At 38.7% G+C, this 12,772-nt stretch overlaps 1 protein-coding gene across 3 annotated transcripts in view; it reads left to right on the top strand.

The window, feature by feature from the left end:
* The window catches only part of STK26 (serine/threonine kinase 26), a 53,041-nt gene that overhangs the window by 21,118 nt on the left and 19,151 nt on the right, over positions 1 to 12,772 (top strand). For all 3 annotated transcript variants that reach the window (XM_021684217.2, XM_021684233.2, XM_021684224.2), the window contains one exon: positions 9,091 to 9,321. In XM_021684217.2, coding sequence (XP_021539892.1) covers positions 9,091 to 9,321 — 231 coding nt within the window. The remainder of the gene's footprint in view (positions 1 to 9,090; positions 9,322 to 12,772) is intronic.

The raw sequence follows: 12,772 nt of genomic DNA, 5'->3' as shown, positions 1-12,772 counted from the left end.
ATTCTTTTGTTCTTAAAGGTGAAGTAGACTCACAGTTATTAAGCAGGAGAAACTCCTCAAACTGCTGTGTTATTCATGCTGCTATGTCAAAACCTTTTATAATAATTTCAATGAAGTTATCCTCTGCTACAATATTTTCCAAGCATTTTTGCTAATGAGGTACATTTAAAAACAGGAATAATAAAGGAAAGATGAAAAAGTACTTATAAACTTAATTTTATTTCTGCCTTATGAACACATTTTTCTTCTTGTTGCTGTGCACAAAATTGCTGGAAGTTTAAATTGTTGCTTAAGAGTACAAAATAATACTGTATGAGACCTTTGACTTCATGCTTTGCTGGTTAAGACCAGGGCTGCCTCATCCATCTCAAAACTGCCTTTTAAGTGGTAAGTAAAGACGGGGACTCCACTGTGAGTTGATAAAATGCTGTGTGATGACCACAAGGAAGACCAGGGTTGTCGTAACTACATTTTTGACTACAGTTCACTTATTTCATTGCATATACGTAAAACCGGGCAATTTGACATCTGTATGTTGCAAAAGCAAATTATAATAACCTTTGAGAGAGATACAAAAATGTGGCATAACAATAGGCAAACTAGGAACATTTTCTTTATGCACTTAGATAAATATTTTGAGCTCTCAGACATGGAAATACAAACTCAGACGACTGACCACCTGACGGAAATTGACCTCAAGCCCAACTCTCCATGTTTAATTTGAAACACATACAGACATACCAGCTTTACCTTAGTTCTTATTCTGTCATATACAAAATATAGTGAAGCTAAGTATTTTACTTCAGAAATCTAAAGCACAGAGGTCTCTTAAGAATTCCATCAATTTTTATCAGATACTTGTAATATGAACCTGAGGTTGTACAAAGGAGAAAAATACTCTGCTAACATCACATCCTTCAAAAGTTTAGAAAAAATTGTGAGTTTGTTTTGTTCTTCTCACTATTAAAGTACTCTGAGTATTCACATGGTCATGTGAACAATTCTCTGCCCATATAAAACCTAACACAAAAATATTATTTTTATTATTTTTATTCTTGGACAATTTCATCAACATGAGGGTCTTTTTAAATGAACAGAACTGAAAGCCTTAGCGTTAAGGGTTACAGAAGTGTTAAGGGTTACAATAAATCACTGATAAAGCTGGAATTGGAGCTCTTGGTTTCCGGACATTGGCTCCTATGGGAATCATGGTATGGAATACCATCACTACCTTGCCTCCCACACTGCAGAGGCTAGCCCATTCCAGATTAATTATTGACATGGGAAAAAATGGGCTAAATATAGTAACCTTGCCAGAAAGTCAAGATTACATACAGGTCACTTCTCTGTGGAATTGTAGTATAAAATATTTGGTAATCATGCATATCTACAGGGATCAGTCAATTGCATAGTGATTCCAAAATTGTAAGAAATCCTATCATTTGGAGGAGAGGAAAATTCTATTTTAAGTTTTTCAAATTCCTTTAGGTTTAAAAGTTTTCAGATTCTTTAAATGTCGGGATATTCTTAAGTAGACATTGGACAGTTATGGGCTCTGTTCGTGATGGAAAAAAACTTTGGTTTTATAGCAAAAGAGTATAATTTAAGTTACAAATTGATCCAAGCTGTAGTGAAAGAACCTTATACTTAGGAGTTAGGGGACCTGGGTTCAACTTTGAGCTTTGCCGCTAGTTAACTACCTTATATCCTTGAACAATTTGGGGTTTTTTCCCCTATAAAAACAGATTTTGGATCAGATGTTTGCTAAGTTCCTATCCATCTCAAAGATCCTATAATTCTTTTAATTTCAGGATTTCTGTTCCCCTTCTTAACCTTTCCCTACCTCTGCCATCATTTTGACATAAACGGCCTTAAATTTCATAGCTTCCATTTGGTGGTATTAGCCATTAGACACAGTGGGCATACAATAAATGCTTGTTACTGATGGTGGTGATAAGGAGTTGGTCTAAATGACCTACACATTTCCTTCCAGCTATAAAAGCCTGTGACTGTTACAGTTCTATCCAGGGAGAAGTCAATTGTGCTTGGATCATATATAGCACTTTAAAAAGATAGATAGTGTCCTGTGGTCTTGAACACAAGCAGTGCTAAGAGGTATATGGCTGTTGATTTTAAATCATTACATATATTTTTTCTGGCATCCTCTTGATTAGGAGACACTCAAACTTTTGAGGCAATGTTTATAGGGCAGTTGACGAATCTTAACATAGGCAGTTATAATAGAACTAATTGCATTTGAGGCTCATGGAGCCCTAGAAAATGATTTCTATGCATTCTACTTGTTAGATGACAGGTAATAGTACAGACACGGAAGTAATCCAGAAAAGTGTTTCCTCTCTAGCTTGGGAGAACTAATCTGAGCAATTTCAACAGGTAGTTAAGTGGGTAAATCTCTAGTCTTTAGTATATTGTTAGGCCACAGTTTTTAGTTACTCTCTGTGACTGTAGGTAGGGAGGCAAGTGCAAAACCTGTCTTAAGGTCAGCTTTGCTCAGCTGGGTTCTTAGTTCTTGCAGGTTCTTTCACTTGAGCTCAACCCTTCCTGGTCAAATTCTCTGAGAAATCTACCTTCTCTTCCCTAAATCTGTATGGTTTTACTCTCAGCTCCAGACTGGAGGTTTTACTTTGACTACCTCAGATTCAAAGAAACTAGATTTTGTACCTTTGGTTTTTGACCACCTTTGGCTTTCCAGGTCTCCATTCTGTTAAAACCTCAAGGCTAATTCTAATTCTGTCTACAATTTTCTTGTTTCTCCTGATTCAGTTATTCCTAATGCCCCTGATGGGGTTCAGGATATGCTACCCCAAAATATAGCACCTTGGCATATTGAATATTTTAAGCTAAAGGAGTTTGAGGAAATAGAAATAGGAAGGTCACTCTGACTGACTCTCCCCCTTCCCTTCCTTACTGCCCCTCTCCCCTGAAGCAGGTCATTAGACCCTCATGTGGGAGGTGTTCTCATAGTACCGGAAAGAAAGGAGCATCCTTATCTCCAAAGACAAAGGGATGCCAAGAAGAATCTGAACAAACAGGCCTTGCTTTGTTTCCCCCAGTTTACTACATTTAGCTCATACTCTTTGCCCTTTCCCACAATTTTTTGCTCTTTGTCAAACCTAGCATTAAAACACACCAGTTTAGGGATGCCTGGGTGGCTCAGTCGGTTGAGATCCATCTTTGGTTTTGGCTCAGGTCATGATCTCAGGGTCCTGAGATTGAGCCCCACATCAGGCTCCATGCTCAGCTCGGAGTCTGCTTGTCCCTCTCCCCTCTGCTCCTCTCCTGCTCATATTCTCTCAAAGAAAGAGAGAGAGAAAGAAAGAAAGTCATTCTTTTTTTAAAAACCCACCAGTGTAGCCATTTCTGAGTCTTCATTTCTTTATGGAGGCTCTGATATCATGTAAAACTTAGATTAAATAAATGTATATGCTTTTCTTCTGTTAATCCATCTTTGTGAGTTTAATTTTCAGACCCAGCCAGGGACCTTAAGAGGGTCAAGGAAACCTTTTTACCTTCCCTCCACCCCCCTCCACAATTTGTACCCATTTTCTACTAGCTAAACTTTTACTCTTTGCCAATGTTGACTGTTAACTCAAAACTGTCATCAATTAGATCTGAACCTATTATGTACTCTATTATTACATATACCATATTGTGTTAAAAAAAAAAAGTGTTCAAAGATACATACACAAAGAGTATCCTGCCTCAGTTTTGTGGCACTTCCTGGGGTCGTGGCCTCCGGGTAGTGAAGGAATAAATGGAAGTAATTACCAAAAAAAAAAAAAGAGAGAGAATGAGAGAGAGTACGGGATACATTGTGTGTGTTTTGGTAAATATTACTTTTCTGGTCTTATTTGAGGGTAGGCACTAATTTTAGAGATGTGTCCTTAGAAGTATTGTAGACTTAATTTTTTAAATACAGCTATATATATATATATATATATAAATACCAAAGTGGCCTTCAGTTTACTTTTAATCTCTGAGTTGTCCACTTTTAGTGTGCACAGTTAGAAGAGAGCCACAGGCTTGCCTGGGAAAAATAGGGGTGATGAGTTCCCTATAATCAAGGATACAAATTTCAGATGTCTGCTCGATGGTTCCCAATGCCAATGTCAAGTCTGGTGCCAAAATGACTACATAGGAAGTAGTTTGGAGTACTTTAAAACAAAAACTTATTGCTGGGCCCTAATTTCAGAAGTCCCGGATCAGTACTTGGGGGATGAGGACTAGGTATCTGCATTTTAAACGTTGTACTGGTGACTCTAATGTGTAGCCAGGACCAGAGAGCCCTTAGAGAACCCTTAAGAATCCTTCCAGCCCTCGGATTCTGTGATTTAAGTGTGTAAGAAGCCTTCTTGCATCTGCCCCTGACTTTCCACAGTAAGATGTCCCTTTTGGACATGCTAAGAGTATCTCCACACTGAAAGCTTGTTGCTGCTGTTATGTTTTAGTAGTAATGGTAACTTCTAAGACTTAAATTTGTAACAGTGTGCTTAGAGCCGAAGAGTTCAAATCCAAGCACAGTCTGATGAACGTCCTGAGGTGGACCTGTGAGGTTCCCACGTGTACAGACCTGCTTTTGTGGGGCATGTATAAATCATCTACCGTTAGTTGTAAATCCATGTGAAGTTAATGTAGCCATCCCTCCCATTTGCTGCTATCGAACTTAGAGCTCCATCCTGCGTCAGGGCTTTGAGAAGGCAATGCAAATACGGATCTAGTAGTAAACTGGGATTTTGCAGTAAAGGTGGGAAGATTAGGAAATTTTAATATTCTTTGGAAATTCTTAATATTCTCTAATATTTTAATATTCTTAAAATTTGATTGGGATGCAGAGGGAGCGGACTTGATTTTCTTAGAGACTCTGAAGAAGAGTAATATGAACAGGTGGCCAAATCAGTTTCTTCATATAGATTGTTTCCTAGTGCATTGCTTGAGATGCTTACCATGTATTTGCTTGATTTTGCCCTTGCACAAAAACAAACAAAAAAACCAGAAAGAATACCTGTCCTAAGAAAGATTTAGTGTACTTTGGTTTAAGAAGCTAGTGAGACGGTGAAGGGAAAGATAGAACTTCGGTATTATCTATCCAAGATTCAGGCCTTGGTAAACAGGGCAGGGATCTCTAGCCTTCTGGAAGTCAGAGAGGTGAGGTTCTCCTTCCGGAAGTCAGAGAGGTGAGGTTCTCCTCGGGAAAAGTTGTTTTCATGATTCCCCCCACTCTAGATGTTGGGGTTCTGCATGACAAGTTTTCATCCCAAAATAAAGGAGTGGGAAGTGCAAACATTGTGTAAAAGCTTTCTCTTTTCCTTTGTCCGACTTGGTATTCCTTGATTTAAAATCAGAAACTATCATGAGTTAGGATTCACTTCAGAGCTTGTTTAAAATGCAAAGTGTGATTTGATGTTTAAATCTTTGTTTACATACTTTCAGGAACCCATTTTATTATAGAACAGCTGTGTTCTCCCAGGGGTTGATTGTTTCAGTGAAATCCTTTTAAAACATGAATTAAGGAGATTAGGATTTAATCTTTGTTGCTTACAACAACAAAAAATCTTGTTATAAAGTTAACGAATACACTTCCTAGTCCAGAATGTGTTATCAAAGAGTGCATACTATGTGTTTTTTAATCAATGGTATACTTACAACTTTCAGATTTGTTTTGTGTTTATATCAGAAAAATGGAAAGATTTGTTCCTTTTATTTTTCCAAATCCACTGAATTTAGCAACTTACAGAGAGGTGAACCTATCACCGAGCTTTGGCGAGTATTTTTGCCACTAGGTACTAGAAAGACAAGAACCATCACCAAAAGTAGGAAGAGGTAACTGGTGGGTTAGCTACTATGTGATACTAATCACAACAAAGTATAGTGTCTTGCTAAGGGAACACCAAGGAAATCAATAATGATGGTACTCAAGTTTTAGAGAAGGTATATAATAAAATGTAAGCATTCAAGACGCATTTGCAGCCTACTGGAAATCTAAATTATTTTTAAAAGCCCGTATGGGGGGCGCCTGGGTGGCTCAGACGGTTAAGCGTCTGTCTGCCTTCGGCTCAGGTCTTGATCTCAGGGTCCTGGGATCGAGCCCCACATCGGGCTCCCTGCTGAGCAGAGAGCCTGCTTCTCCCTCTCCCTCTGCCTGCTGCTTCCCCTGCTTGTACTCTCTCTCTCTGTGTCAAATAAAAAATTTAAAAAAACAAAAAAAGCCCGTATGGGAAGCTCAAGATATACTTGTTCCATGTGGGTACTGGAGATGGGTGGGGATAACAAGTAGCTTGCAGTATCAAAGAGATTACTACATGGAAAGTACATCTTTTAGAAACGGAAAAAAATCAAGGAGAATGGAGAAGCTTATAAATTAAGCAGGTCATGTACAAACTGAATTTTGGGCAGGTTGAAAAAAGAAAAATTGGTGAAATTTTTCAAAATCGGTTATAAGCTTTTAGCTACTCAAAGGCCGGCAGTTTAATGGAATTGTTAGTGGATCTATTTGATGCTGTCGCTGATGCAAACAACTTAATGAGAAACAAAAATTAATGATTTTGTTGTCTAACAGAAAATCTAAGGGAACATGCTAACTCTATAATTGTCTCCTGAAATTGTTGGTTAGGTAAAATTGTAGTAAATGAACAGATAATGTAGGTCCAATTGACAGATTAAACATATACAGCTCACCAGAACTAGATAGCATCCTTCTATTTTTTGAAGCATTTAAGTACAAATTAATAACGTGCCTTTTTGGGGAGGTTTGGAAATCTTGTGTTTCTACTTGATTGGTAGTACATATTCAGCAATATGAGTTTTAAGGATATAAATATTGTCTCGTGGGAGGCAAGTTTGAATTCAAAATTGTATAAGGCAAAGGATATTTCTGAATCAGGAAGAGACAGTGAATTTATGAATATCTGAAGCATTTGTTAACCTAAAAACCTATGCTTCATTCCAGATTTTATTGTAGCAAAATGTTGACTGATTCTGGATTCCTACTGCGTGATGAGTTGTGGAAGCTCAACGTAGTACCATTTCCAAATGAGCACTAGCAATTATGATCAAGGCGGAGAATCTCATTTCAGCCATTGATGAGAACGTTACATACAGATAGGACCCCAAGTAAAGGAAAAAAAGACTCATAGATTCTTGAGTCTTTTGCGTTCTGTGTTCGCATGGTAGTTTAGGAGTGTAGGTGGGGTGATTGGAATGTCAAAGTTGGAAAGAGGAGAGTGAAAAGGTAATGTTTCGCTGGCAGGATGTTAGAATTTTAAACAATTCACCTACTTACAGCTTAGGTTAGGCGGTCTCTCACCATCACTACCCTTGCATTAATGTGCAAACTGTCTAGTCAGCTGCTTTATACTAAAAAGTGCCTGCCCCCCCCTTTTTTGGAGTATAATTCACATACAATGTTATATTAGTTTCAGGCTTACAACATAATGATTCATATGTTACTTAATGCTCACCACAATAAGTATAGTCACCATCGGTCACCAAACAATGTTACTGTAATGTTGTTGACTATATTCCCTGTGCTGGACTTTTCATCTCTATAACTTACTTATTTTATAACTGGAAGTTTGTATCTCTTAATCCCCTTTGTCTATTTCGCCTGCCCCCCAAACCCCTTCTTCTCTGGCAACCATCAGTTTGTTCTCTGTATTTAAGAGTCTGTTTTGTTTTGTTTTGTTTAGATTCCACATATAAATGAAATCACATGGTATTTGTCTTTCTCTGTCTGGCTTATATCACTTAGCATTATACCCTCTAGTTTCATCCGTGTCGTCACAAATGGCAAGATCTTGCTCTTTTTTTATGGCTGAATAATATTCTATCATATATATACCACATCTTCTTTATCCATTCATCTATCAGTGAACACTTGGGCTGCTTCCATATTTTGGCTATTGTAAATAATGCTGCAATAAACATAGGGGTACATATATCTTTTAGAATTAATGTTTTCATTTTCTTTGGGTAAAAACCAGTAGTGGAATTACTGGATCATATGATATTTCTATTTTTAATTTTTTGAGGAACCTCCATACTGTTTTCCACAGTGGCTACACCAATTTACATTCCCACCAACAGTGCACAAGGGTTCCTTTTCCTCCACCTCCTCGCCAACACTTGTTATTTTTTTGGTCAGCCATTCTGACAGGTGTAAGGTGATATCTCCCATTGTGGCTTTGATTTGCATTTCCCTGATGATTAGTGATGTTGAGCATCTTTTCATGTGTCTGTTGGCCATCTGGATGCCTTTAGAAAAATGTCTATTCAGGGGTCGCCTGGGTGGCTCAGTCAGTTAAGCATCAGACTCTTGATTTCGGCTCAAGTCATCATCTCAGGGTTCTGGGATCGGGGCCCAATCAGTGGAGAGTCTGGTTGAGATGCTCTACCTCTCCCTCTCCCTCTGCCCCTCCTACCTGTTTGCGCGCATGTGCGCACATGGTCTCTCTCTCTCTCATAAATAAATCTTAAAAAAGAAAAATGTCTACTCAGGTCTTTTGCCCATTTTTAAATCAGATTATTTGTTTTTTTGGTGTTCAGTTGTGTAAGGTTTTTTTTTTTTATATAATTTAGGTATTAACCCCTTATTAGGCATATCATTTGCAAATATCTTCTGTTCAATAGGTTGCCTTTTCGTTTTGTTGATGGTTTCTTTCACTGTGCAAAAGCTTTTTATGTTGGTATGGTATAGTCCAAATAATTTATTTTTGTTTTTGTTTCCCTTGCCTAAGGAAATATATCTAGAAAAAGTGTCGCTAAGGCCGTTGTCAAAGTAAAAAGTACCTGGCCCTTTGGCAGGCAGCAGAGACAACATTTGCTCTATGGGATTGTTTGTGGTAACAGGATCAGCTAAGCCCAGTTAGTGTGAGTGATCCCGTAGAATATGGACTAGCTGGCTGTTTGGGATTATAATTGCTCTAACAAAGCACATGTGGAGAATCAAGGGAGTTTGTATGCTTTTAAGAATGTGTTATTGTCTTATGTGATTTATTTTCCTTACAAGTAAAAAAAATTTGATGCAAAACATTTGTGTTCTTTTCTTTCTTTCTCTCCCCGGTCCCCCCTTAGAATAACATAGCTGATCCAGAAGAACTGTTCACAAAATTAGAACGCATTGGGAAAGGCTCCTTTGGAGAAGTTTTCAAAGGAATTGATAACCGTACCCAGCAAGTGGTTGCTATTAAAATCATAGACCTCGAGGAAGCCGAAGATGAAATTGAAGACATTCAGCAAGAAATAACTGTTTTGAGTCAGTGTGACAGCTCATATGTAACAAAATACTATGGATCATATTTAAAGGTAATGTGTGTGTTGTATTATTTAAGTCATAAGGTATTTTCATTATAAGTTTTTCTTTCTTTTTTTTTTAATTCTATTTTTTGAAAGGCAATGTCTTAAATTAGGATTTGGCAGTCTTTGGCCTCCAGGCAGAATCCAGCTCCATTTATAGTGCCAGATAGACTGTTTTTAGATTTAGCAGCTGTATCCTGAATGCATCCCAGCACTCGGCTGCACCGTTATTCCACACCTGAACTTTGGATTGACGGGGGAGCAGAAATGCAGCTGGTCCTTGAGCCATATCCTTTGTCAGGAAAGAGCTTTCCCCCTGGGCTTTCGCACATTATTCTCAATGGTCCAGTCTGTCTCGACCTCAGAATTGATGGAATATGTAAGTATGTCATGTATTCCATTGAGTTACGGTGCTTATTTACACATCTTTCTCTCCCTCCAGATTATGAACTCCTTGATGGCAGGGAGTTTAGCTCAACCAGTCTGGGTTTTTACATCACTTAGCACAGGACATGGCACATCTTAAGTCCATGATAAATATCTGTTGAAGTGGAGTCAAATGGAATACTATCTGTCCTCCCCCCTCCCCAATAGAAGTTGGAATTTTAGTTTCCAGGATTGTGGAATTAGCAGACACCTGAGGTCATGGCAGATGGAGATATGATTGGCTTAGTAAAACCCAAGAGTTCTTGAGTTCCAAAGTTTTCAGAAGTCAGGATCTTGGGGTGCCTGGGTGGCTCAGTCGGTGAAGCGTCTGCCTTTGGCTCAGGTCATGATCCCAGGGTCCTGGGATCGAGTCCCACCTCGGGCTCCCTGCTCAGTGGGGAGTCTGCTTCTCCCTCTCCCTCTGCTGCTCCCCCTGCTTGTGCTCTCTCTCTCTCTGTGTCTCAAATAAATAAATAAAACCTTAAAAAAAAAAAGTTAGGATCTGTGTCTATTGAACTGTGAAGAATAAAGAGAAAAATCTAGCTTAGGTTAGAGTTACAATTATTTTAAAATTAAAAAAGTTTTTTTAAAGATTTGATTTATTTGACAGAGAAAGACACAGCAAGACAGGGAACACAAGCAGGGGGAGTGGGAGAAGGAGAAGCAGGCTTCCCGTGGAGCAGGGAGCCCAGTGCGGGGCTCGATCCCAGGACCCTGGGATCATGACCCGAGTCGAAGGCAGACGCTTAACGACTGAGCCACCTAGGCGCCCCCTAAAGTTAAAAATTTTTATCCCCGGGCGCCTGGGTGGCTCAGTTGGTTAAGCGACTGCCTTCGGCTCAGGTCATGATCCTGGAGTCCTGGAATCGAGTCCCACATCGGGCTCCCTGCTCGGCAGGGAGTCTGCTTCTCCCTCTGACCCTCCCCCTTCTCATGCTCTCTGTCTCTCATTCTCTCTCTCTCAAATAAATAAATAAAATCTTAAAAAAAAAAAAATTTTATCCCCATGTTGAAATTTTTCAAAGGAAGGCAGTATTAGTTAGGTCTTTGCTTTTCAGGGTTTACAAGGCGGGAAAGAGTTTTGTTTGTTTGGTTGGTTTTTTGTTCATCTATCTCTAGGCCAAAAAGGGTGTGTTTATAACTCATCAAGCTATTGGCCTGCATAAGAATTAATGCTATCTTTTTATATTCTGCTGACCAAATAAACCCTAGGATAATCTATCTATATTAGTTACTACTGATTTAGAAATCATAAATTTCACTGCCTTTTTTCAAAGCCTGTTTATTCTAATATTACATGAATTAGATGAATGTGGAATGAATGTATAGTAGAATAAATCCTTAAACACCTGTCACTATGTGTCATACACTGTATTAGGTGCTGGAGATATAAAAATGAATAACCGGGTGGCTCAGTCGGTTGAGCCTCCAGCTCCTGGTTTCGACTCAGGTCATGATCTCATGGGTCGTAGGATCGAGCCCCATTGATTGAGCTCCACGCGGTCATAGGATCGAGCCCCATTGATTGAGCTCCACGCTCAGCAGGCGTCTGCTTGGTGATTCTCTCTCTCTGCTCCTTCCTTCCCGCCCCCTCATAAATAAATAAATCTTTTTAAAAAATGAATAGCATAGAGGACATGAGGAGAAGGAAGGGAAAAATGAAGGGGGGAAATCAGAGGGGGAGACAAACCATGAGAGACTATGGACTCCGGGAAACAAACTGAGAGTTTGAGGGGAGGGGGGTGCGGGGATGAGTTAGCCCGGTGATGGGTATTAAGGAGGGCACATATTGCATGGAGCACTGGGTGTTATACACAAACAGTGAATCCTGGAACACTGCATCAAAACCTAATGATGTACTGTATGGTGACTAACATGACATGATAAAAAAATAATAAAAAAATTTAAAAAGAGGGTAGAATTCATGCCAAAAAAATGAATAATTCACCCCTGCCATTAAGGAGTGCACAGCCCCACATTGCACTAAAAGGGTGCAGATTTTGTGATTAAGTATGTACAAGGTACAGATAGGGCACAAATAGGCAAGTAGTCACTTCTCTCATTTTAGGGGGAGGGCGGTGGTGTGAAGGAAAGGCTTCCTAGAGGAGATGGTAATTCCTGTTCAATTTACTTCTCAGTGTTAGCCATTGCTCTCTTTAATTGTACCCACAATTATTTGATTCTTTGTGGCATATTTTGCTTTTGAATTCTTTCCTACAAAACTTATTTAGCGGGTCAGACTCTTTTTTAAGGAATCCTGAGAGGTCACTCAGTCTCAGTACATTTAGGTCCCCCTCCTGATTCCCATAGCAGGCTTGGTTTGAGGCAGCCTCAGGAATTTGTTGTTGTTGTTGTTGTTGTTGTTGTTGTTGTTGTGTGTGTGTGGTTTATGCATTCTGGTTTACTCTTTCTGGCTTGAATCCTGGTAATTCCAGACCTACTCTAGAGCAAACCTAAACCTTTGCTATTCTTAGGCATCTGTAACAACAGATAAGCTCTTTTTGGTAACTGACTTAAAATATTAAATAAGCCCTATTCCAAATGGGTTATTCTATATTATATTGAAAATGGGTATCAACGTGGTATTGACTGTTTTCATTGGATGCTTATAGCCTTTCTTGATTCAGACTCAGTACTCTCTTGGAAAATGAATTATAATAGCTCTGTTTGTATTATTTATTCCTAAGATTTCATGTTTTTAAAAAATTCCCCTCATGGTGTACATGTACCAGTCACCCATAAATACTTAATATTTAAATAAATAAAACAGATTGTCTTGTCCAAATCTTGATTATAGAATGTTCTCAGACTAGTCAGTGAATCAGGGCCATTATCCATGATGTCTTCTTAAAGGATTAAACTGAATTGTTTTTATCTCCTTTACCATCATTAATTAAAGTCCACGATATGAAAGACTACTTTGAAAAACATGTCACTTCTTGATAAAATTGTAGAAATTCACAGCTGGCTGATGTTGATTATTTGTATCCTGAATCTATTTACATTAGAGTAAATAAATGTATGTGTATTATCT

Source organism: Neomonachus schauinslandi, chromosome X, assembly GCF_002201575.2.
Source record: "Neomonachus schauinslandi chromosome X, ASM220157v2, whole genome shotgun sequence".
NCBI classification, from domain to species: Eukaryota; Metazoa; Chordata; class Mammalia; order Carnivora; family Phocidae; genus Neomonachus; species Neomonachus schauinslandi.
This window is presented reverse-complemented; position numbering and strand designations above follow the sequence as displayed.